Below are 23146 nucleotides of genomic sequence, written 5' to 3' on the forward strand. Positions count from 1 at the left end.
CATAGATTATTTTTAGAATGTCAATTATATGGAATCATACAGTAGTACTCTTTTGCATTACAATTATTTGAGCATAGTGTTTTTCAAATCCATTCATGTTGATGCACGTATCAGTCATTTGATCCTTTTATTAGAGTGATGTTCTATTGCATGAATACATCAGAGTGGGTGGATATCTGTTAATATTTTTTTTAGCTATTATGAATAAGGCTTTCACAGTTTCTCTTCGTTATAAGATACTCCTGAAGCTCAAGAGAAAAAAAAATCCAGGAGTGCCTGGGTGCCTCCATCAGTTTAGTGTCTAAGTTCAGCTCAGGTCATGATCTCCCAGTTTCCGGATTTGAGCCCTTCGTCAGGCTCTGTGCTGACAGCTCAGAGCCTGGAGCCTGCTTTGGAGTCTGTGTTTCCCTTTCTCTCTCTCTCTGCCCCTCCCCACTCGTGCTCTCTCTCTCTCTCTCTCTCTCTCTCTCTCTCTCTCTCTCAAAAATAAATAAATAAACATTAAAAAATTTTTTAAACAGAAAAAAATCCAGAGAACGATTTGTAAATGTCTCTGCAAGCACACTTAGCCAGGGAAAGGGCAGTTTAGACTTACCAGATTAGTTTTTTAAAACAATAAAGTCCATTGTAATATCTCCTGCCCCCCTGGAGATTTCTGAATTCAAATGATAATCAAATCTGTGTCAATTAGATGTTTAACAATGGTGATGATACAGAACATCCAAACATTTCAGGTATATAAAAGAACTAAATTTTAAAAAAGAAAAGTGGGGGGGGGGGGGGTGGGGAGGAAGCGAGTACTTTAAGATCACAATTCACATACTTGGTCTCAGAATCACCCAAAGAGCTAAGAAAGAAGAGAGGTCCAGTCTCCTGAAACTATTACAGGGTTTGGATTTTTTTTAATACTTCTACCAAATTTCCCAGGTAATTCTAACACCTAATTTTGAGAACTACTGCCTTAAAAATATTATGATATTCTCTGTTTCCTAATATAACATTGAATTTCCCACACACTACAATTATACTGTACTCTGTAACATAGAAGGCACATAGGGTGTGCTAGGAACGATTCCAAGCACTTTTCATATAATCTCATTTAAACCTCATGACCGCTTAATGTGATATGGAAGCAGAGTATTGCCCAAGATCACAAGGAATCATGGAATCGTGCTTCGGAGGTTTAACCCTGGCCCAGCCACTTATTGGCCTATTATCACCCATCTGTAAAATGAGGATAATCATAGGGTTGTTCTGAGAAAGAAGTAAGTTAACACAAGAAAATTGGAAGTACTGTCTGAGTCCTCAGGGACTCTCCATAAATATTGGCTGTTATCAGCCCCACCATAATCACGGTGGGATAAAAAGAGAACTCAAGGATGTGGCAGAGTTGCAGAGAAAACAGAATACAGGAGATCCGCTACTCGCTGAGCAATCTCTATAAACTTGGAAAGCTCACTCAAATGGGGGCCAAACCCACCTTCCGCTACTGCCTACAGATTCCTCTTCCAGAAGGGCAAAGACGTGTTTGTCGCAGCTGACGCCCGGCCAAGAGAAAAGGCATCGCCGCCAATGCGGGCTCAACTCCCTCAGAGGAGACCCTACCACAGCCGCACTTCCCTGGAGCGGAAGCGACTGCCCACAGCGCTCCCAGAATTCCCAAGGAGACTCTGGTTACAGCCACGCCCTTCTGTAAACGGAAGTTCCCGACTGCCTCGCGCTCTTACACTGACCTTTCCAAGACCGTGGGAAGCACTTTGCCTTGCTGGGGAGGAAGGTTGGCCACGTCTTAGAACGTGGCTTATGTTTCACATGATTCCGGAGAGGTATGCGAGCTTCTTAGTCCTGTCCTTGAACAAAATGCCTTTTATAATGAATTTGGAAGAGTTCCCTGATCTTCTGTTTCTTTTTGTGCAAGTCTGAGTAGGGTAAGTATTAACGCTTTAAATATTTGGTATACTTCACCAGTGAAGCCGTCTACTCCTGGATTTTTGTTTGCTGGGAGAGTTTTGATTCCCAATTCAATCTCCTTTGCTAGCAATTGGGCTGTTCATATTTTCTATTTCCTCATGATTTAGTCTTGGTAGGTTATGTGTTTCTAGAGGTTTATCTATTTCTTTTCAGTTGTCAAATTTGTTGGCATATAATTGTTCATAGTAGTTTCTTATGATCCTTCATATGTCTGTGGTATCAGTTATAACCTCTCCTCTTTCATTTCTGATTTTATTTCAGTCCTCCCTCTTTCTTTCTTGGTGAATCTAGCTAAAGGTTTGTTGATTTTGTTTATCCCTTTTCAAAGAACCAGCTCTTAGTTTCATTGATTTCCCCCCCCCCCATGTGTCTTTTTAGTATCCATTTCATTTATTTCTGCTCTGATGTTTGTCATTTCCTTCCTTTTACTAACTTTGGGCTTTGTCCTTCTTTTTACAGTTCCTTGAGGTGTAAAATTAGGTTATTTATTTGAGATTTTTCTTGTCTCTTGATGTGGGCACTTACTGCTATGAAATTCCCTCTTAGAACTTCCTTTGCTGTGTCCCATAAGTTTTGGTATGTTATACTCCCATTTTGACTTTTCTCAAGGTATTTTTTTTAAATTTTATTTTCTAAATTTACCTCCAAATTAGTTGGCATATAGTGCAACAATGATTTCAGGAGTAGATTCCTTAATGCCCCTTACCCATTTAGCCCATCCCCCCTTCCACAACCCTTCCAGTAACCCTCTGTTTTTTCTCCATATTTAAGAGTCTCTTATGTTTTGTCCCTCTCCCTGTTTTTATATTATTTTTGCTTCCATTCCCTTATGTTCATCTGTTCTGTGTCTTAAAGTCATCATATGAGTGAAGTCACATGATATTTGTCTTTCTCTGACTAATTTCGCTTAGCATAATATCCTCTAGTTCCATCCATGAAATTGCAAATGGCAAGATTTCATTCTTTCTGATTGCCAAGTAATACTCCACTGTATATATAGACCACATCTTCTTTATCCATTCATCCATCAATGGACATTGGGCTCTTTCCATACTTTGGCTATTATTGATAGTGCAGCTATAAACATTGGGTTGTGTGTGCCCCTTCAAAACAGCATACCTTTATCCCTTGGATAAATACCTAGTAGTGCAATTGCTGGGTCATAGGGTAGTTCTATTTTTAATTTTTTTGAGGAACCCCCATACTGTTTTCCAGAGTGGCTGCACCAGCTTGCATTCCCACCAGCAATGAAAAAGAGATCCTCTTTCTCCACATCCTCGCCAACATCTGTTGTTGCCTGAGTTGTTAATCAAGGTATTTCTTTATTTCTTCTTTGAGCCATTGGTTCAACATTTTACACCTTTTAAACATATAAGATCTGTACATTTCAGTCCTTTACTAACAAACACATATATCCTTCAATACCAAAGTAAGAAGTAGCCATTTTACCTCATGCCCAAACTTTGAGGAATTCTAATTTGTGTGCCACTGGCCTTAAGAACAATTACATTTTTTCATGTAATAAACAAATTTTATTAGAAGAATACAAGTATTTTACAAAATCCAAGAAACTAAATCAACAAACGTACTTTAAAGGCAAAGAAATGAGAGATGGTCGGGAAAACATAACAGGCGGTCTGTTAAATACATTATCTGCAAATACATACATACGTACATACATACATGGAATTAAGGAGACTTAGCAGAAAATCACTCAGTTCCATGGTTTATTTTCAAAATCCAAAATTAGTAGGACAAAGACTGTGAGTGGCTCAACCAGGGTAAGGTGAAAAGTACGAAACCAAGTAGCTATGGGCCAGAGGACTCAGTCACAAACACAAGATCTCAGAAAACAAGTGCCTGCCGGACAGACCAATCAGCCTGAAACTACTACCGTCCACCCTGTAGTATGCAAATACTATAGTACATATGTTTTGACATATCGTCATAGGTAAAATTTCAGAATCCTTATGTAACCACAAATGCACATACTGTACACAAAGTAAACAACCCAAAATCCAAGCCAAAACCAGTCCCGAAACCAGTCCCCAAGGAACAAATGCCTTCATATCAATAAATTACTGATGTCATAGGGCTGTTTGTCAAGTTAAAATCAGCTAGGTGAAATTAATGTCTCCTGTAAAACGGCTGTGATTCTTTGAGATTCAGAAACCTATAGACTAAAGGTTAAACAGTGCAAATATAAAACATTATATGCAAATTAAAGAATCAAGAAAAATCCATTTCCCTATTAGAAACATTCTTCCCTTTGAGTTTTAAAATCTAAAAGCATATGAGGACAGTAATCTCAGAATAGAGGAGAACTTCCTCAGCTTGAAAGAGTATCTACAAAAAACCCTACAGCTAACATCATACTTCATGTGGAGAATCTAGAAATTTTCTCACTAAGATCAGGAACGGGGCAAAGGTGTTACCATTCAACACTCTTTTCAACATCATACTAGAAGTTCTAGCTAATGCATTAAGATAAGAAAAGGAAATTAACGGTATACAGATTGGGAAGGAAGAAATAAAACTGTCATTTTTCACAGATGACATGATCATCTATGTAGAAAGTAAAAAAGAATGGACAAAAACATTCCCAGAACTAATAAGTCATTATTGCAAGGTTGCAGGATACAAAGTTAATACAAAGGTCAATCACTTTCCTATATACTAACAATGAAGAAGTAGAATTTGAAATTAAAACATAATACCATTAGCAATCCCCAAGGTGAAATACTTAGTTATAAATCTTAGTTATAACTACAGTTATAACAAAATGTTTATAAGATCTATATGAAGAAAACTACTCTGATGAACGAAATTAAATAATAACTAAATGAACGGAAAGATATTCCATGTTCATCGATAGGAAGACTCAATATTGTCAAGATGTCAGTTACTCCCTGTTTCATCTATAGATACATTGCAGTCACAATAAAACTCCCAGCAAGTTATTTTGTGAATATTGAAAAACTGATTCTAAAGTTTATATGGAGAGGAACAGACCCAGAATAGCCAACACAATACTGAAGAATAAAAAAGTTGTAGTATTGACACCATTTGACTTCAAGACTTACTATGCCACTGTATAGTTACAGTGATAAAGACAGTGGAGGTGTTGATGAAAGAATAGACAAACAGATCAATATAACAGGAGAGAGAGCCAGAAATAGACTAAAATAAAAACAACCAACTGACCTTTGACAGGGAAGCAAAGGCATAACAGTGCATCAGAGATAGTCTTTTCAACAAATGGTTCTGGAACTAGATGTCCTACTGCAAAAGAACGAGAAGGAGAAGGAGGAAGAGGAGGAAGAGGGGGAGGGGACGCAGGGGAGGAGGAGGAGGAGGAGGGGGAGAAAACAAAAAGAAAAAGGAGTCTAGATCCAGACCTTAGATCCTTCATATAAATTAACTCAAAATGTATCAAAGACTTAACTGTAAAATTCAAATGTAAAACTAGAAAATAATATAGAGGAAAATCTAGATGATCTTGAAGATGGCTGTGGCTTTGTAGATCAACATTAAAGAAATAGTTGATAAACTGGACTTCGTTAAAATTAAAAACTCCTGCTTTGTGAAAGACAATCTCAAGACAGTGGGAAGATAAGCCACAGACTGGGAGAAAATATTTGCAAAAGACAGATACAGGACCTTTATCCAAAATGCACAAAGAACACTCAACACTCAACAAGAAAACAAACAATCCAATTTAAAAATAGGTCAAAGACTTTGACACCTCACCAAAGAAGTTATACAGATGGAAAATAAGCATATGAATAGATACTCTACATAATTTGTCACCAGGGGAATTTAAAGCAAAAGATTATCTTCTCGTTTTTCCTAATCAAAATCCCATCAATAACTTTAAAAAAAACAAAAAACAAAAAAACTGTGGTATATCCACAGTACTAGTCAACATTAAAAAGAAATAAACTAGAAGAAATTACTAGATTTATGCAATAAGGATGAATTTCACAAGTATTATGCTAAGTGTAAGAATTAAGACAAAAATATACATTTTATGATTATACTTATATGGCATACTGCAAAAGAAAAAAAAAACTATAGGGAAAAAAATTGGATCTATGGTTGCCAAGGGCTGGGGGTGGGTTAAGTGGACTGATGATGTTGTGGCACCAGAGGTCTGTTTCTGTTGGGCAAAGGTTTTCTTTCTAAATAGGACAATTAACTGTCTGGATTTGAATTTGTCTTATCAGTCCACTGTGCTTACTCCAATTATACAATATATAGACTACTGACTGCTGCCAGGCAGTCCATCTAATAACTCATACTTGGGTTGTCCTTGCATTTTTTATTCATATGCAAATCTATTGTACTGCTTCTTAATAAACTTGAGAAAAGAAAACTGTGTTCAGTGAACCCTAATGAGATCCACGGATTTTCCCAGTCTCCCCATCATTCAGACACAGGGATCTTAAAGAAAGCTGAAAAGGCCTGTTGTAGATTCCACTCTAGTATCAGCTTGGAGACCACAGGTTGTGCAGTCAATGTGTTGAACTACAAGTTGTGAAATATGGTTTAAGCCAGAAAAAAATTATCTATTCTTCTCCTCTAGGGCCCTGAATAGATGAATCTGGGAATTTTGGGTTAGAGATAAGCATGGAACCTCCCATGCTTACAGATGAGTGCTCCTCATTCATGTGTTTTTATTAAAAGATTTTATTATTTAGAACAGCAAAATTAAGGAACATATAGGCATTTCTCATATACCCCCGATCCCAACACGTGCACAGCCTCTGTCATTATCAACATTCCTCCACCTTTGTAACAACTGATGAGCCTACACTGACACATAATCACCCAAAGGCCATAGTTTACAATAGGGTTTACCCTTGGTGCTCCATATTCTATAGGTTTGGACAAATGTATAAAAACATGTATCTATCATTACAGTATCACACAGAGTATTTTCACTGCCCTAAATCCTCTGTGTTCTGCCAATTCATCCCTCCCCTCACCGACCCCTGGCAACCGCAGAACATACTACTGTGTCCATGGTTAGGCCTTTTCCAGAATGTACAATTGGAATCATAGTATACTGTAGCCTTTTCAGCTTGGCTTCTTTCACTTAGTTTTTAAGTTTCCTTAGCATTTAAGTTTCCTCTATGTATTTTCATGACTTTACAGCTCATTTCTTTTTATTGCTGAATCATACCCCATCATCTAGATGCATCACAGTTTATTTATCCATTTACCTACTAAAAAACATCTTGGTTGCTTCTAAGCTTTGGCTATTATGAATAAAACTGCTACAACCATCTGTGTGCAGGTTTTTATGTGGATATAAGTTCAACCCATTTGAGTAAATATCAAGGAACACAACTGCTAGATCATTTGGTAAAAGTATATTTGATTTTGTAAGAAACTACCAAACTGTCTTCCAAGGCAGCTGTATGGTTTTGCATTCCCCCCAGCAATGAATGAGAGTTGCTGTTGCTCTATATCCTCCCTAGCATCTGGTGTTGTCCTTGTTGTAGATTTTGGCCATTCTAATAGGTGTGTAGTAGCATTTCATTGTTTTAATTTTCATTTTTCTGATCACAATGATCTGGAGCCTATTTTCATATACACATACATTCAAAATACATTTGTCCAAAAACGCATAGCATGAATAATACCAAGAGTAAACTCTATTGTAAATTATGGACTTTAGGTGATTATGATGTGTCAGTGTAGTTCATTTAGGTCAGTGATCCATCTTCAGTTAATTTTTGTGAAGGGCATAGAAACTAACCTTTTAAAAGAGACACAGAGTTTGGGGAAAGGGAAAAAAAGACATAAGGCAAATTCTTTAAGCTACCCGTGAGAAGGGAGAGGTATATTCTGCCTTTAAAAATTCTCCTCCCAGGTAGTTTTACCTTAATTTTTCACATCTCTCAGGGCTCTGCTCAAATGTCACCTCATCAGTGACAGTATACCACTCAGTATAATTTAGCAAATCTCTTCCAACCCACCCTCAACCCTGGCAATCTTCATCCCCTTACCCTGATTAGTTTTTCTACATAGGCTTTATTACTACCTGACTTACTATATGTACATATATACATATACATGTATATATACATATGTTTTTAATCTTTATTTATTTTGAGATAGAGCATGAGTGGGGGAGGGGCACAGAATCCAAAACAGGCTCCAGACTCTGAACTGTCAGCACAGAGCCTGACACGGGGCTCAAACCCATGAGCCATGAGATCATGACCTGAGCCAAAGTTGAATGCTTAACTGACTGAGTCACCCAGGCACCCCTACATTTTTGTTTTCATAGGTCTTTTCCAACTGAAATGAAATATTCCTAAGTACAAGTACTCATATTCCCTTTTCCCAGAAAAGTACTTGTCAGATAGCAGGTGCTTTGTAATGAGGTCTTAAATAAATGTGTCCACTTAATTTTTCTGTGAGAACTTGGACTAAGTCACAGAAGTAAAAAAGATCTTTTCAAGTAATGTATTCATAAAAGGAAAAATTTCATGTCAGTTCTTCTAGAGTTAAAGGCTATCAGGCAAAGCTACACTAAGGTGTAATGCGGTAATGAAAAATAAAAGCTGAAGTAAAAAGAAGGTATAAGACACAAGTTCAGCAATGGCACTGATAGATTGGTTCTTTCTGTAGTTCTTATACAGCCTCCCTAGATGTATTAAAATATTCATTTTCCAAGAAGCTCATTTGAGCCCCAGTGTCTAGAGTTTTTATTGGAGTTTCATTTTGTGGGCATAACTCATCAAATCATTAGCCATGTGATGGGGCTGGTATCACCTGCTTCTAAACCCCAACCGTCTTATGGTTAGTTTTTCTGGTGACCAGCCCCCATCCTGATTCATCTCATTAGAATAAACTCAGGTGTGATCCAACTGGCTCATCCTGAGTAACAAGATACTCCTATCAGTTGGGAAAATCCAAGAATTTAGAAGTTACCCCTCAGGAATCCAGAAAAAACACCGGACAAATTACTTACAGATAGGCATTCATCAGAAGATTAAAAAAAAAAAACAACAACAAAAAACCCTACCACAATTCTACAACATACATCAAAACGGTTTTCTGAAAGGGCCAGATAGTATTTCAGACTTGAAGACTATACAAAACTACTCTGTTCTGCCATCACCGTGCAAAAATAATATGTAAACAGATGGGTGTGGCTATGTTACAACAACAGAAATTTATTTACAAAAAACAGGACCATAGTTTGCCAACACTGGTAGAATATCTATTAATCACATTGGCTTACTCATAATCTCAAAGTCTAAGGGATGCCTATCCACTACTTTATTCACACTCAACAATCATTGGCTGAACACTTCCATGTGCCAGGCCTGTCCTAGTCACCAGAGATACAGTAATAAACAAGACACAAACTTCCTCCTCACATGAAAATTACATTAAAGCAGAGAGAGAGGTGATAAAACAAATTTATGGTCATGGTTTTGAATACTCAACAGTGGTAGGATACTCATACTCCCAAAAATGATCTACACGTTCAATGCAATCCCAATCAAAGTCCTAATAGGCTTTTTCATAAAAATTAACAAACTAATTCTAAAATTCACAATCTTAAAACAAAAATAAATAAATAAAATAAAATAAAATGCAGTTTGCTATGGTGATAAAAATAAAATAAAATAAAATTCACAATCTTAAAAAAATAAAATCCACAATCTTAAAAAGAACCAACTTGGGATACTTATCTGATTGATCTCAAGATTTACTATTAAACTACAATAATCATGAGAATGTGGAATTGACAAAGGATAGATGTAGGCCAAAGGAGTAAAACAGTCCATGTATGTATGTCAACTAAGGTTTTTCTGCAAATGTGCTAAGGTAATTCAATTGGGAAAGGATAGTCTTCAGCAAAAGGAATTTGAACAGCTGGATATCCATGTGGGAACAAAAGAAGAAACTTGATCCTTAGTGCAAGCTATATACAAAAATTAACTCAAAATATATCATAGACTCAAACTTAAAAAGCTGAAATTACATAACTTCTAGAGGAAAACACAGGAGAAAATTTTGTGATGTTAGGATGGGCCAAGATTCTTAGGTAACATACAAAAAGCATGAGCCATAAATTAAAATATTGATATATTGGATTTCTTCAAAATTAAAATATTCTTCCCTCCAAAAGAAATCCTTAAGAATGTAAGAAAAAAAAAGCCACACACACACACACCACACACACACACACACGGAAATGTTTAAATACATAGATATGATAAAGGACTTGTATTCATAATACTTGGACTACAACTCAGTAATAAGAAATCCAACAACAAAAAGGGCAAAAAACTCTAAAGATACTTAAAAATGGAAGATACATAAATTGCCAATGAGTACATAAAAACTGTTCAACATCATTTGTCATCAGGAAAATGCAAATTAACACTACAAATGCATTTTGATTGATATTGCCAAATGCCCCATAAAAGTTCTTATTAATTTCATCCCAAAAGTGTTTGGTAATTGTCACTCCTGTATTGCACATGCTAACTCTGGATAATATACCTTTTTTATTGCAACGGGCCATCAGTCATTCTTTAAGGACAGTCATGAGGTTTGTTCTCTGTGTTCTCAAGGTACATGGCACATTCATCTACTCTGCTTCAAGATTAAGAGCATGGTCTCTGGAACCAGACAGCCTCATTAGAATCCTAAGTTTGTATATATTATTAGCTTATTAGCTTGCTCAGACAAATTCCTTCACCATTCAATATTCAATCTCCTCATTTGTAAACGGTCCCTATATCATAGTTACAGAAGGAATCTTCAAAAAAGATACATGATAAGAATTCAAAACAGGGTCTGGAACCTACTGTGTGCTTAGTAAATGTTAGCTTTTGTTATTTTCATCATCAATTTTATTCCATTCCATGGCTCATGGTAGTCCATGGAATTAATAATTAAAATATAGGTAATGCACACACACACACACACACACACACACACACACTCCAAGTAATGCACAATGAACTTCAGATTCTTTCCTATTAAGAATGCTGCAAAGAACTTCTCTTTCCTAGATCTTAGCCTACTTGTCCAATTGCTTCTCTTGGATGAATTTCAAAAAATGAAAACTGAAACACCAAAGTATATACATTTAAAATTTTTGATAGTGAAGTAGCATATTTTCTTACCAAAAGTTTTTCCTATGTTTCCCTTCTCCCAAGAAAGTATAAGTATCCCTGATTCTCCATACCATGATTAATATTAGGTATCACCAATTTTTAAAAACCTTGAGTGAGGGGCGCCTGGGTGGCTCAGTCGGTTAAGCGGCTGACTTCGGCTCAGGTCACGATCTCGCAGTCCGTGAGTTCGAGCCGCGCGACGGGCTCTGGGCTGACAGCTCAGAGCCTGGAGCCTGTTTCAGATTCTGTGTCTCCCTCTCTCTGACCCTCCCCCGTTTATGCTCTGTCTCTCTCTGTCTCAAAAATAAATAAACGTCAAAAAATAAAAATAAAAAAAAAACCTTGAGTGACATAATCAGTGGAAAACAACATTAAGAATGTTTATTTACGAATAATATTTTCATATCTTTACTTGCTATATCTATTCCTTCTTCCTAAAATTTGTCTATTCACATTTTTGTATTCATATCCATTATTTCTATTGGGGTTTCATTACCTTATGAATCTCTAAGATTATTAATCCACTTTCTAGCATATACGTTGTTGACATTTTCAGCTCAGTTTACCGTACATCTTCTACACATGTATGTATGGTGCCTTTTTTCACACAGGGAAATCTAAAATTTTCATACAGACTTGCTCATTGTTATATTTACTCTGGCTAGAGCCCCGCACACCCGTAACCAGAAGCAACCTTTTGTGTGTGTCAACACCGTTCTCCAGCGTTTTAGAAGTATTAACCCCATTTAACTCTCACAAGCTCATTGGATAAGTACTATAATTACACCTCGGAAACTCATTCACGGAGAGCAACTTGCCCAATGTGATGGCGCTAGGAAGCGGCAAGGCTGATTGGCGAGTCAAGGGAAGCGGTAATGCTGAGTGTGGAGTCAAAGAGAGGGCTGGGGGTGCTCAGTACCTAGAAAAATGTCAATCCCGGATGAGCGACCCTAGCCCGCCTCCAAGCTGGGACTCGCGATCCGCCCCCAAACGCCAGGGCTCTGCCCAGCCAGAGGGAAATGCAAATGCCTCTACCCCTTGTCCTCCATCCACCATCACTTTTCGCCCTTAACACATAGGACTAGGACACCACTGGTCCCTCGCCTAGGCTAAGGAGGCCTAGAGTCGCTGCCAGAACTCAAGTCTCACCACCATCTGGGGAATAATGGCCGCAACCTCCCCTGGAGCGGAAGTTCCTGCGACTCACTTCCCAGAACCCAGAACCACACGTGAGACTCACCACCCGCACTGCTGAAGAGGAAGTGTTGTCCACGGCACGGAACTTCTGGACTACACTTCCCAGAATGCCAAAGCGGTCTAGGGCTACAGCCCCACTTGCCTGGAGTGGAAGTGCTTCCGACTACACCTCCCAGAATCCTCTGCGGGATCATGCTTCCTCCCTACCCTATTTCTTTTGGTTAATTAAATATTACCTGAGTCACTTCTCCAGTGCTATTAGCGTTTAGCTTTTTTATATTTGTAAAAAAAAATTTTTTTTTTGGTCAAGAAAGCACTAGTACCTGGGGAAAAAAAACAAGCAAAGCTTTCCATATGAAAAGAAAATTAACATGTTTTTTAGCAGAAAGACAAGATTTTAAAAGGGACTTGGTCTGGGCTGCATTGTACATCAGACTTAAGGAAGATGGGATGCCAGACTTGGTTTGACTTGATTGCCTCTTTACCTGTGCCTGTATTCATCTATCTCTGACTGCTATCTGGCACGAAGTATTTATTTCAAGATGCCAAGAATCCATAAGAAATTCCAAGCACAGATCAGGCCATAAAACAGAAACAGCAATGTTATTTCTGACAAATGAAAGGAACTGCACTGGCAAGGAGTTGGAGAAAAGATTGTAATAGGGAAAATGGCTCTTTCCTTTAAAATTTTTTTTTAAGGTTTATTTATTTTTAGAGAGAGAGAGCGGGACAGGCACAGAGAGAGGGAGACAGAGAATCTCAAGCAGGCTCCACACTGTCAGTGCAGAGCCCAATATGGGGCTCAAATTCAGGAACTGCAAGATTATGACCTGAGCTGAAGTTGGAAACAACCGACTGAGCCATCCAGGCGCCCCTTTCCTTTAAATTTTTTAGTGCAAACTCAGGCTTCCTTTTGACTACTCCTGTGTTGGTCTTCAATATTATATATTTGCTGAGTATTTCTTTTATTCAGGAGGGGAGGTAGGTTGAGGTAGGAGATGGAATGCAGGTAACCATGACCAGTGAAACCATAGGAAGTAGTACTTACCACTTTACTTCTGGGCAGAAAAAAAATTTTTTAATGAAACAATAATGCCAAAGTATTGAGAATAGTAACATGAAACACCAAATGCATATACCTTAAGTTCCACGCTTAAATTTTTTTTTTTGCCACACTGGCTTCATTACCATTTTCTGAAATATTGTATAGCTACTTCTTGATATTGTTATTTCCTTCCAAATACTACCTATGTCACTTAAAAAATAATGATATTATATATCCACAAAATCATTACCTTATGGGACAAAATGAACAATTCTTAGTATTATCTAATTTGTATCCCAGTATGAGTTCCTGTTTATTGAAAAATACTTTTTTTTTGAAAAATACTTTTTACAACTAGTTTATTCCAATCAATATCCAAACGGATTAACCATATTTGATCATCTCATCTGAAGTTCATTTATTCTAAAACTACCCTCCCCAACACACATCATCACCATCATTTTTCATTTCTTCAACTGTTGTAGAATTGAGATGTCAAATTAGGTATCCAAATCTGCATTTTCTATTGGCCTCCTCATACTTTTTCCTCCAAACTTCTAAATTTTCTGTAAAGTAGAATTTTGATTTAAAGGCTAGGTTGGATACAGGGTCATTGGGCGGGGGGGGGGGGGGGGGGGGACAAGAATACTTCATAGAAGGGACTGGGAATATTTGAATAAGAAACCATATTCCTTTAAACCAATTCAAGTCCTAGAGGCACCTGGGTGGCTCAGTCGGTTAAGCAGCCAACTTCAGCTCAGGTCATGATCTCATGGTTCATGAGTTTGAGCCCCGTATTGGGCTCTGTGCTGACAGCTCAGAGCCTGGAGCCTGCTTCAGATTCTGTGTTTCTGTTTCTCTCTCTGCCCCTCCCCTGCTCATGCACTCTGTCTTTGTCAAAAATAAATTTTTAAAAAATATTAAAAAATGACAAATTGTCAGGTCTGTTGTAGCTACAATAGAGCAAAACCTCATTAATTCAAACTACTCTGATGCACAATTGGGATAATTATATATAATTAATATTGAGTTAAAAGTTCAAATTTTTCAACATAATTTAAGACTTTTTGATTTAGGTTTTGGTGATCTATTGCCTATAAATTGCACTTGCATGTTGAATAAAACTGGCAAAACAACATAATGTATAGAACATTTTGAAAAGTGCCATAGAAATAAAACTACTGTAATTCACCATCTTTCATTAGCTTTTTTTTTTCAGATTTAAAAATTGAGATGTAATTGACATAAAATTATATTAATTTCAGGTGCACAACATAACAGTTCGATATATGTACATATTGTTAAAGTATTACCATAATAAATCAGTTAATATCCATTACCACACATAGTTACACTTTTTTTCTGGCGATTGGAACTGTTAAGATCTACTCTCTTAGCAAGTTTCAAATATACAATTCAGTATTATTAACTATAGTCACCATGCTGTACATTACATCCCCAGGACTCAATTTATAACTTGATGCTTTAATTTTGCACTACTCCACCCATTTCAACCATTCCTCATCCCTTGCCTCTGGCGACAAGTCTTTCCTTTGTTTCTATGAGTTGTTTTTTTGTTTTGGATTCCACATATAAGTGAGAGCATATGATCTATTTCGCCTCAGGCTGGATAATTTCAAATGACTAGTCTTCAAGTTCACAGGTTCTTTGCTCTGCTGGATCAAGTCCATTTGATGTTCTCTATTGTGTTTTTCCCCATCTCATCCATTGTATTCTTGAGCTCCAGACTGTGTTCAAATCTTTTGTGATTTCTTTTTTAATGTTGATTTATTTTTGAGACAGAGAGAGACAGAACATGAACGGGGGAGGGTCAGAGAGAGAGAGAGAGAGAGAGACTCAGAATCCAAAGCAGGCTCCAGGTTCTGAGCTGTCAGCACAGAGCCTGATCACCCTGGGGGAGGAGTGTTGTGGGTAAAGTGAAACTGTTCTTACCCTCTTCAATGTGTCTATTTTTTGCCCCAAAGTTGTGCTGGAACTTTGCTGGACTCCTGGACTTCCAGAAGGGTACTCTTGTTCATGGGTGGTTGTCAAAATCAATGTTCTATGGGGGGAATGAATGTAGAAAACTCCTGTTCTACCATGTTGCTGATGTCACTCTCTTTCAGAATTTTATTTACAAAGTTAAATGTAAAAATGGCAGGATCTTCTTCTTTTCAAGGCTGAATAATATTCCAGTGTATGTATATGCCATATTTTCTTTATCCATGTATCTGTTGACAGACATTTGAGTTGTTTCTTAACTTGGCTATTGGGAATAGTGCTGCAATAAACATGGGACTGCAGATATCTCATCCTGTTTTCAATTGTTTGGTGGTATATATCCATAAATGGGATCATATTGTAGTTACATTTTTAATTTTGGGGAGGGGGGAATTTCCACTGCTATTTTCCATATAGGCTGCACCATTTTAATTCCCACAAACAGTGCAGAAGAGTTCAATTTCTCCAAATGTTCAACACTTGTTATCTATTTTTTTTTAATAATAGCCATCCTATTGGTGTGAGTTGATATCTTATTATGGTTTTGATTTGCATTTCACTGATTAGTGATGTTGAGCATATTTTCATATACCTTTTGGACACTTGTACATCTTCTTTGAGAAGGGTCTATTCAAGTCTTATATCCATTTTAAAATCCGGTTATGTTCGTTTTGCTATTGAATTGTAGGAGTTCATTTTATATTTTATACATTAACCCCTTATCAGATATATGCTTTGCATGTATTTTCTCCCATTCCATAGATTGCCTTTTCATTCTTTTGATTGTTTCCTTTGCTATGCAGAAGGTTTTTAGTTTGATGTAGTCCCACTTGTCTACTTTCACTTTTGTTAATTGTGCTTTTGGTGTCATATCCAAGAAATCACTGCCAAGACCAACGTAAAGAAGTTTTTCCCTTATGTTTTCTTCTAGGAGTTTTATGGTTTCAGGTTTTATATTTAAGTCTTGAATCCATTTGTATTTATTTTTGTGAATGGTGTAAGACAGCATCTAACTTCATTCTTTAGCATGCTCAGGACTTTATGCTTAGTGAAATAAGCGAGTCACAGGTCAGAAGTGGCATGATTCTACTTAAATGAGGTTCCTAACTAGTCAAATTCACAGAAGCAGAGATTAGAATGGTGATTACCAGGGGCCAGGGGAAGGGGTAAATGGAGAGTTGTTCAATGGGGCTACAGTTTCATTTATGCAAGGTAAATTAGTCCTAGAGATCTGCTGTACAGCATAGTGCCTAAAATCAACAATAGTGTATTATATACCTAAAAGTTTGCTAAGAGGGTAGATCTCATGATACCACACGCACACATGCGTGCACACACACACACACACACACACACACACAAATCATAATAAAATAAAAAAGAGAGAAGGAAACTTTTGGAGGCGACAGATATCATGTCTCCCAGTTTGCCAATAGATGTTAAGGCCAGTCTTCCAAACCCTTTATGTTTGCAACTATCAAGGCTGACAAAGAATATATTTCATATATTTTCTCCCTCACCACTGTTGAATTACCCAAAACTCACTGTACTCTTTGGCCTTAAAACTCCCATTGAAACAGAAATTACAGTTGTCACCTGATCAGTCTGGGTCCAATAAGGAGACAGAAACCACACAGTGATTTAAATGGAAATTTAATTTACAAATGATTAAACTTTTAAAAAAGTAACTATACAATATTTTTAAACTTTATGTGGTACAATACTGAGGGTATCGAAGGAAAGACAAACTTCAGCGAACCTCAGACTTTATGAAGAAAAGGTAACTGTAGCCCACTGGATGGCAGAGAAGTTTTGTTTTGCCTGGGTCAGTGGTGCTCCCTGGTTGCTGGTCAAGTTGGAAGCAACATTCTAGGGTGTGAGTGGTTTGTAGGTGAGTTGCAACTGGTGGTTGAATGCATGGGCATGCAGAACAAGGAAGGGTGCAGATGGCATCCATTTGGGGAACAGATGAGTCATAGCCAGTGGCCACGTTCATGGATGGACATAGGGAGTGGGTGTGCCTGTTTCAGTAGAAGGCCGGGAATGTGCAGGGTCCACATCCAGAGGTCCATGGGAATGTGATCAATGGCCTAGAGTTGCAAGATCAGCATGGGACTGTACATTCTGAGTGTGTGGAAAGTGCAGAGTACGAGCAGATGTCCTCACACCACACTGCTGACTGACCATGCAGCTGCTACAAAAGCAGAAGCCCCCTTCCTCCTGCAGTCTCCTTCCAAGGCCCTCTGCGGAGAACACCTAACATTGTGTTTACTGCAAAGGAGAGATGCTCAAAGAAATTTCTTTCATTATCACAGAGTATGTGTTAAAGGGTGAATTTGGAGCTGAAAGTCAATAAACTGGCACAGTGTCCCTAGACTCAACTGCCATCATTGCCCTTTCAAAGTCCCAGCTACTGGTCTGTAAGTGTTCGGTTACATAGGAAGACATACAGGATAAGGGTCAGGAAATCAAGGATTGGCCTAAAACAGCACAGAGACACAAAGGAAGACCACACAGTGGGAAGACAGCTGGCTTTCCTACTGGTCCATTTGCAGCAATTACTCATTCAAGGAGCGATATACTACAGCAACCACCTAGCGATAGGTCAAGTCCATCGCCTTCCGTCTCTGGCAGCATCTTTCTAAAGCAAATGTCACAACCTTTCATCAGACTCACTTTCTCCAAACAGAGCATTTCCTATGTTATACATATACCCACCTGGGTTAAACAGTCCAAACAACCCTTGAAACAACACTGAAAAGTGAAGTGTAGAGTAGTGGAGGGGACTACTCCCAGTGCTACTCATGCTCTCAAACTTGTCAGTCAGGGGTCATCCTGTAATGATCTCTAACAACTTGATTTTTTTTTCTTCAAAAAGTATGTGGAAATTTTTATAGGTCTATATCATTTTTAATGGTGATGTTTTGTTTCATTTTATGGGGGTACCATAATTTACTCAATCTCTTATTCGTGTATCTTCAGGTTGTTTACAATTTTTTTTATTATTGTAAATATTCTGGGAGCATGTTCCCTTCTGAAATCATCTTTTCCCTCTTGTACAATTACACCCTAAATATAAATTTTGTGAAGTGGAATTATTAGCTCAAGACGATGCACATTATACCCTTTGATACATGTAGATAAAACCCTCTCCAGAAATGTTGCACCTGTATTTTTTCCCCACTAATTGCTAGTTTTTCCACTCCATTATTGGCATTGAGTTATATTGATCTTTCACTGTTGCTTGCCTGAATTGGTAAGAAAGCAACACTTCAGGAATGGTTTTATTTGCATTTGAATGGTGTACAAACCATAACTAGTAGGAAATTCTAATGTAAGAAAAAGTAGAAATAAAACATGGTACAAATAAGTTTCCATTATTTCTTATGGGGAAATTCGTTTTGATATACAAGTGCTTTGAAACACAAACATGTTTTCAGAACAAATTATGCTCACAAACCAAGGTTTTACTGTATACCTCCTCCTCCCAAACCCATCTATAGTCCCAAACTAAACCACAATTGTGGAAGGGACTTGACCAAACTAGCACCTTCTAACACCCCATTATTAAACAAGACTATTGAGAAGTGCTGGGGCCAGCTTCTGACAATAAACAGCCTTGCCCTTCTGTAAGTTGTTAGTCACGTCAGTAAATATTAGTTTTACTGAATTAACTTTATTAAGACTATTTGTAGGACACCTGGTCTATTTCTTACTGCACTTAAGTGGTAAGCTGACAAACTTTTCTCATCGTTACACATTACAGAGTTTCCCTGCTGCACGGGATTTCTGATGTCTATAGATTGCACTTTTGGAAGGCTTTACCACATGCATGTTATCTGGGCCACTTCTTTTTTTTTATTTAAAAAAATTTTTTAATGTTTATTTATTCTTGAGAGAGAGAGAGAGAGAGAGTGGGGGGGAGGGGCAGAGAGTGAGGGAGACACAGAACCGAAGCAGGCTCCAGACTCTGAGCTGTCAGCACAGAGCCTGATGCGAGGCTCAAACCCATGAACCATGAGATCATGACCTGAGCCCAAGATGGACGCTCAACTGACTTGAGCCACCCAGGCACCCCTGGAACATTTCTTTTTTATGTACATACCAATGAATGAAGATTCTCACTGAAGTCCTATCCACACCATTTTAGATAGCTGCACTGCCACATATGGCCATAAAGATTTAAAAGTTTCAAACTCTGAATTATGAAGCTGCTCTCTTATGCGAACTCCAATGACTATAAAATATGTTGCTGTTAAATCTCCCTGTCATAGTCAGTATAGCCTGGGCAATACTAGCAACAAATACACTGTCAAAATGTCAGTACTATAACACAATTAATGTCTATTTATGGGGCGCCTGGGTGGCTCAGTAGGTTAAGCGTCTGACTTCGGCTTAGGTCACAATCTTGCAGTCTGTGAGCACGAGCCCCACGTCAGGCTCTCTACTGACAGCTCAGAGCCTGGAGCCTGCTTCGGATTCTGTGTCTCCCTCTCTCTCTGCCCCTCCCCCACTCACGCTCTGTCTGTCTCTCTCTCAAAAATAATCATTAAAAAATTTTTCTAAATAAAAGAAAAATGTCTATTAAAAAAAAAAAAAAAGGCCTAACAGATCAGATAGCCACCTTCCACCAATCCAGCCTGGAACAGCCTCTAGGAAACATTTCTAGGAAAGATGCCTGGAGGACATCACAAGATGTCTGTAAGGGTCAGGCCTGGAAGTAGCTTACATCACTTTTGCTCGTACTCTGTTGCTTGGAACTATATCACATGGACGAGCTCTCAACTGCAAGGGTTTCTGGGAAATGAAGTCTCTTTACATGACCAAGAAATGGAGCCAGCAAGATGAACACACAGCCATGCCCATAAAATATCACTTCTAGAGAGCCCCTGTGTAGAAAACCTTATGAGTTTGGAAACCTGAGAATATGGACTAATATTCTCACCACGCGAATAACAATAACATGGGTTTCATTTCTGAACACTCATTTTGAGTATCTTTCTAGCACTCTTTAAAAAATGTACAGATTTTGGCTGGCCTGAAAGCCTCAGTGTACTCATCTCAATTATAATTTCCTTCCTGGGCATATCCACTCATGGAAATCTGATCTCTAATTATTGTCATTGCCACAAACCGTCCGTCTGTCAGTTATCACTTACTTTGCCACTGCAGCATGCAACAGTTGATGGGAGTCTTGCAGACATTGTTGAGATCCAGAGTAGTTCTCTGGAATGCTCTTGTGAACCCCTGCTTCCGTGCCTCAGAACGACATCATGGGTGACAGTGTCCTTGCCCTTTGCTGCCCCAGCCCTCCCAATTGCCGAGTAAGCCTCTATCACCTTCAGGGCATGGACTTTCTTGGTTTCCTGATTGAACCCTGACTAACTACATTGAGAATGTTTCCGTCCTCTTGTGCAGTCTTTGATGAGTAAGAAGGTCCGAGCTGTAACGAAAGCCCTGGCCATCCTCACAATACACACAGTGTATCTCATCCGTATGCACTCTCTGGTGAGCAAGAAGGTATGAGTTACGACTGAAGTCCTTACCACATTCCTTGCACTTATAGGGCCTCTCTCCTGTGTGGACTCTGAGATGCACTTGAAGATCTGAATTCCGACTGAAGCCCTTACCACACTCATCACATCTATACGGTTTCTCTCTGGTATGATCTCTTTGATGTAAGTGAAAATATGAGCTGTAACTGAAGCCCTTACCGCACACGTCACATGTATAAGGCTTTTCTCCTGTGTGAACTCTCTGATGAGTATGAAGAACTGAACTGTAGGCAAAAGCCTTTCTGCACACGTTGCATGTGTAGGGCTTCTCCCCTGTGTGGACTCTCTGGTGAATGTGAAGGTGTGTGCTTTGGCTGAAGCCCTTTCCACACTCGCCACACCGGTAAGGCTTCTCCCCCGTGTGCAGCCTCCGGTGGACTTGAAGAACAGAGCTTGAACTGAAGCATTTGCCACACTCACTGCATTTGTAGGGCTTCTCGCCAGTGTGGACTCTCTGGTGGACAAGAAGATTGGAGCTCTGATCAAAGCCCTTCCCACACTCCTCACATTTGTAGGGCTTTTCCCCTGTGTGCACTCCCTGATGAATACAAAGAAGGGACCTAAATCCGAACCCCTTCCCACACACATCACATCTGTAGGGCATCTCCCCCGTGTGGACTCGGTGATGGTTGTGAAGAGAGGAGTTGCGCCTGAAGACCTTGCCACATTCGGGACATTTATAGGGTTTGTCTCCCGAGGGGCCCTTCTGGTATCTGGGAGGGTCTGTGCTCTGCTTGCAGCCCTCAGCCCACTTTTGATATTCATAAGCTTTGTCCTCTGAATGAGTTTTATAATGATAAAGACCTGAGCTCTGACTGAAGTCCTTTCCACACTGGTCCCACCTACAAGACTGTTCTCCTACGTGAGTGCTGGGATGGACAAGAGGGTCTGCAACATCTATGTATCCCACCTCATAGCTATTACATTTGACAGGTTGTGGTACCACAGGGACTATGTTATGGACTGTTGACTTCACTGCCAAGTGCTTCCCACAGTCAGTGTATCTACAGGGATCTTCTTCTTTACATTCCTGGGAATCACCATGACCCCGTGATGTCTGACTGATGTGACCATCACCCTGAGCGCATCCATACAGTGTCTGTTCCACGTGAATTCTCTCATCTTGTCCTTGAGAATTCTGGCGCTCAGTCATGTGGGCTTCCTTCCAAGACTCGGGTGTAAGGACTTGTGTCGGGCCTTTCCACCCTGTGCCATCTTGATTTTCTAAATTAATGGCCTTTATTACATAGTTCTCACTTCCAGAAATCTGAAGAGACACTCCCGCCCATTCTTCAGAGAAGAAAACATCTCCTTCTAAATACTGGGGACAATTTCCTTGAACAGTCATGATACACTCCTGACTCCCAGTTAATTCACTGATCCTTTATTTCCAAATCGGCCAGCGGTAGAGCCCTTCTGGCGAGAAATAACTCAACCCTTTTCCCTGAAGATGTGAAATGTTGTCTTTAATCCTGTCTCCTATGAGGAGAAAAGAGAATTTGGCGAAGAGAACAAGTAAGTCATCCTTCCAGAGGTTTTCAGAAATGAAGTAGGATGGGGTGGGAAGTTGTCACTGGATTCTATTCATAGAGGAAACAGAACCACAGTAAGTCTAATCTGTGAACTGCCAGCTAAAAATCAGATGTTGCAGGGAAACCAAAAGAAATCTTGGAAATAATTTATAGAGAAAGAAATTCACCTCCCTGCTATAAGAGCAGCTGATAAGACACCTTTAATCACTTGGCTACAAAAGGTACGGGGGAGTCTTCCCATATGATTCATGTTCTTTGTGTGTGTATGTGTGTACGTCATAATAATGGAGTGCTAGACATGGTGACAGACATAAACGATCACAAAGACCTTCCAAGATACTATATAAAGTTGAAGAAACAAACAAGTCCTGTCTCCTGCTAATGTCCCTTCCTTCACATCACTGTCACAGGAGGTGGGATTATCATGTATGTTTCTATACCACCTGTACAACTGTATGTGGTGGATCTAAAACAACAATGGGGATTGAGATGGGGATAATATTATGAAATAAAGTTCTTGGGGGAGGTGGGGGAGGCACATGTACACCTTTGAGGCAGGCTTAAAGAGACAACAGTTTCTCTGAGATTCTCTAGATTCCATGAAGAGATAAAGTCCACCAAGATCCTGTAATCCAGCCAGTGATATTTTTTCTTTTCTTTTCTTTTCTTTTCTTTTCTTTTCTTTTCTTTTCT

At 38.8% G+C, this 23146-nt stretch overlaps 1 protein-coding gene across 8 annotated transcripts in view; it reads right to left on the reverse strand.

Moving 5' to 3' along the window:
* The window catches only part of LOC106973614 (zinc finger protein 285), a 52419-nt gene that overhangs the window by 8557 nt on the left and 20716 nt on the right, over positions 1-23146 (reverse strand). For 3 of the 8 annotated variants that reach the window (XM_027037736.2, XM_027037735.2, XM_053209906.1), the window contains one exon: positions 20640-22400. The exons of 3 other annotated variants lie outside the window; for them this stretch is intronic. In XM_027037736.2, the coding sequence (XP_026893537.1) occupies positions 20752-22269 (1518 nt within the window). In that variant the 5' untranslated portion in view covers positions 22270-22400 and the 3' untranslated portion in view covers positions 20640-20751. Of the gene's footprint in view, positions 1-1480; positions 1750-20639; positions 22401-23146 lie in introns of those variants that run through there. 2 more of the 8 variants (XR_003413561.2, XM_027037737.2) reach the window with 2 other exon arrangements.

Source organism: Acinonyx jubatus, chromosome E2 (assembly GCF_027475565.1).
Source record: "Acinonyx jubatus isolate Ajub_Pintada_27869175 chromosome E2, VMU_Ajub_asm_v1.0, whole genome shotgun sequence".
Lineage (NCBI taxonomy): Eukaryota > Metazoa > Chordata > Mammalia > Carnivora > Felidae > Acinonyx > Acinonyx jubatus.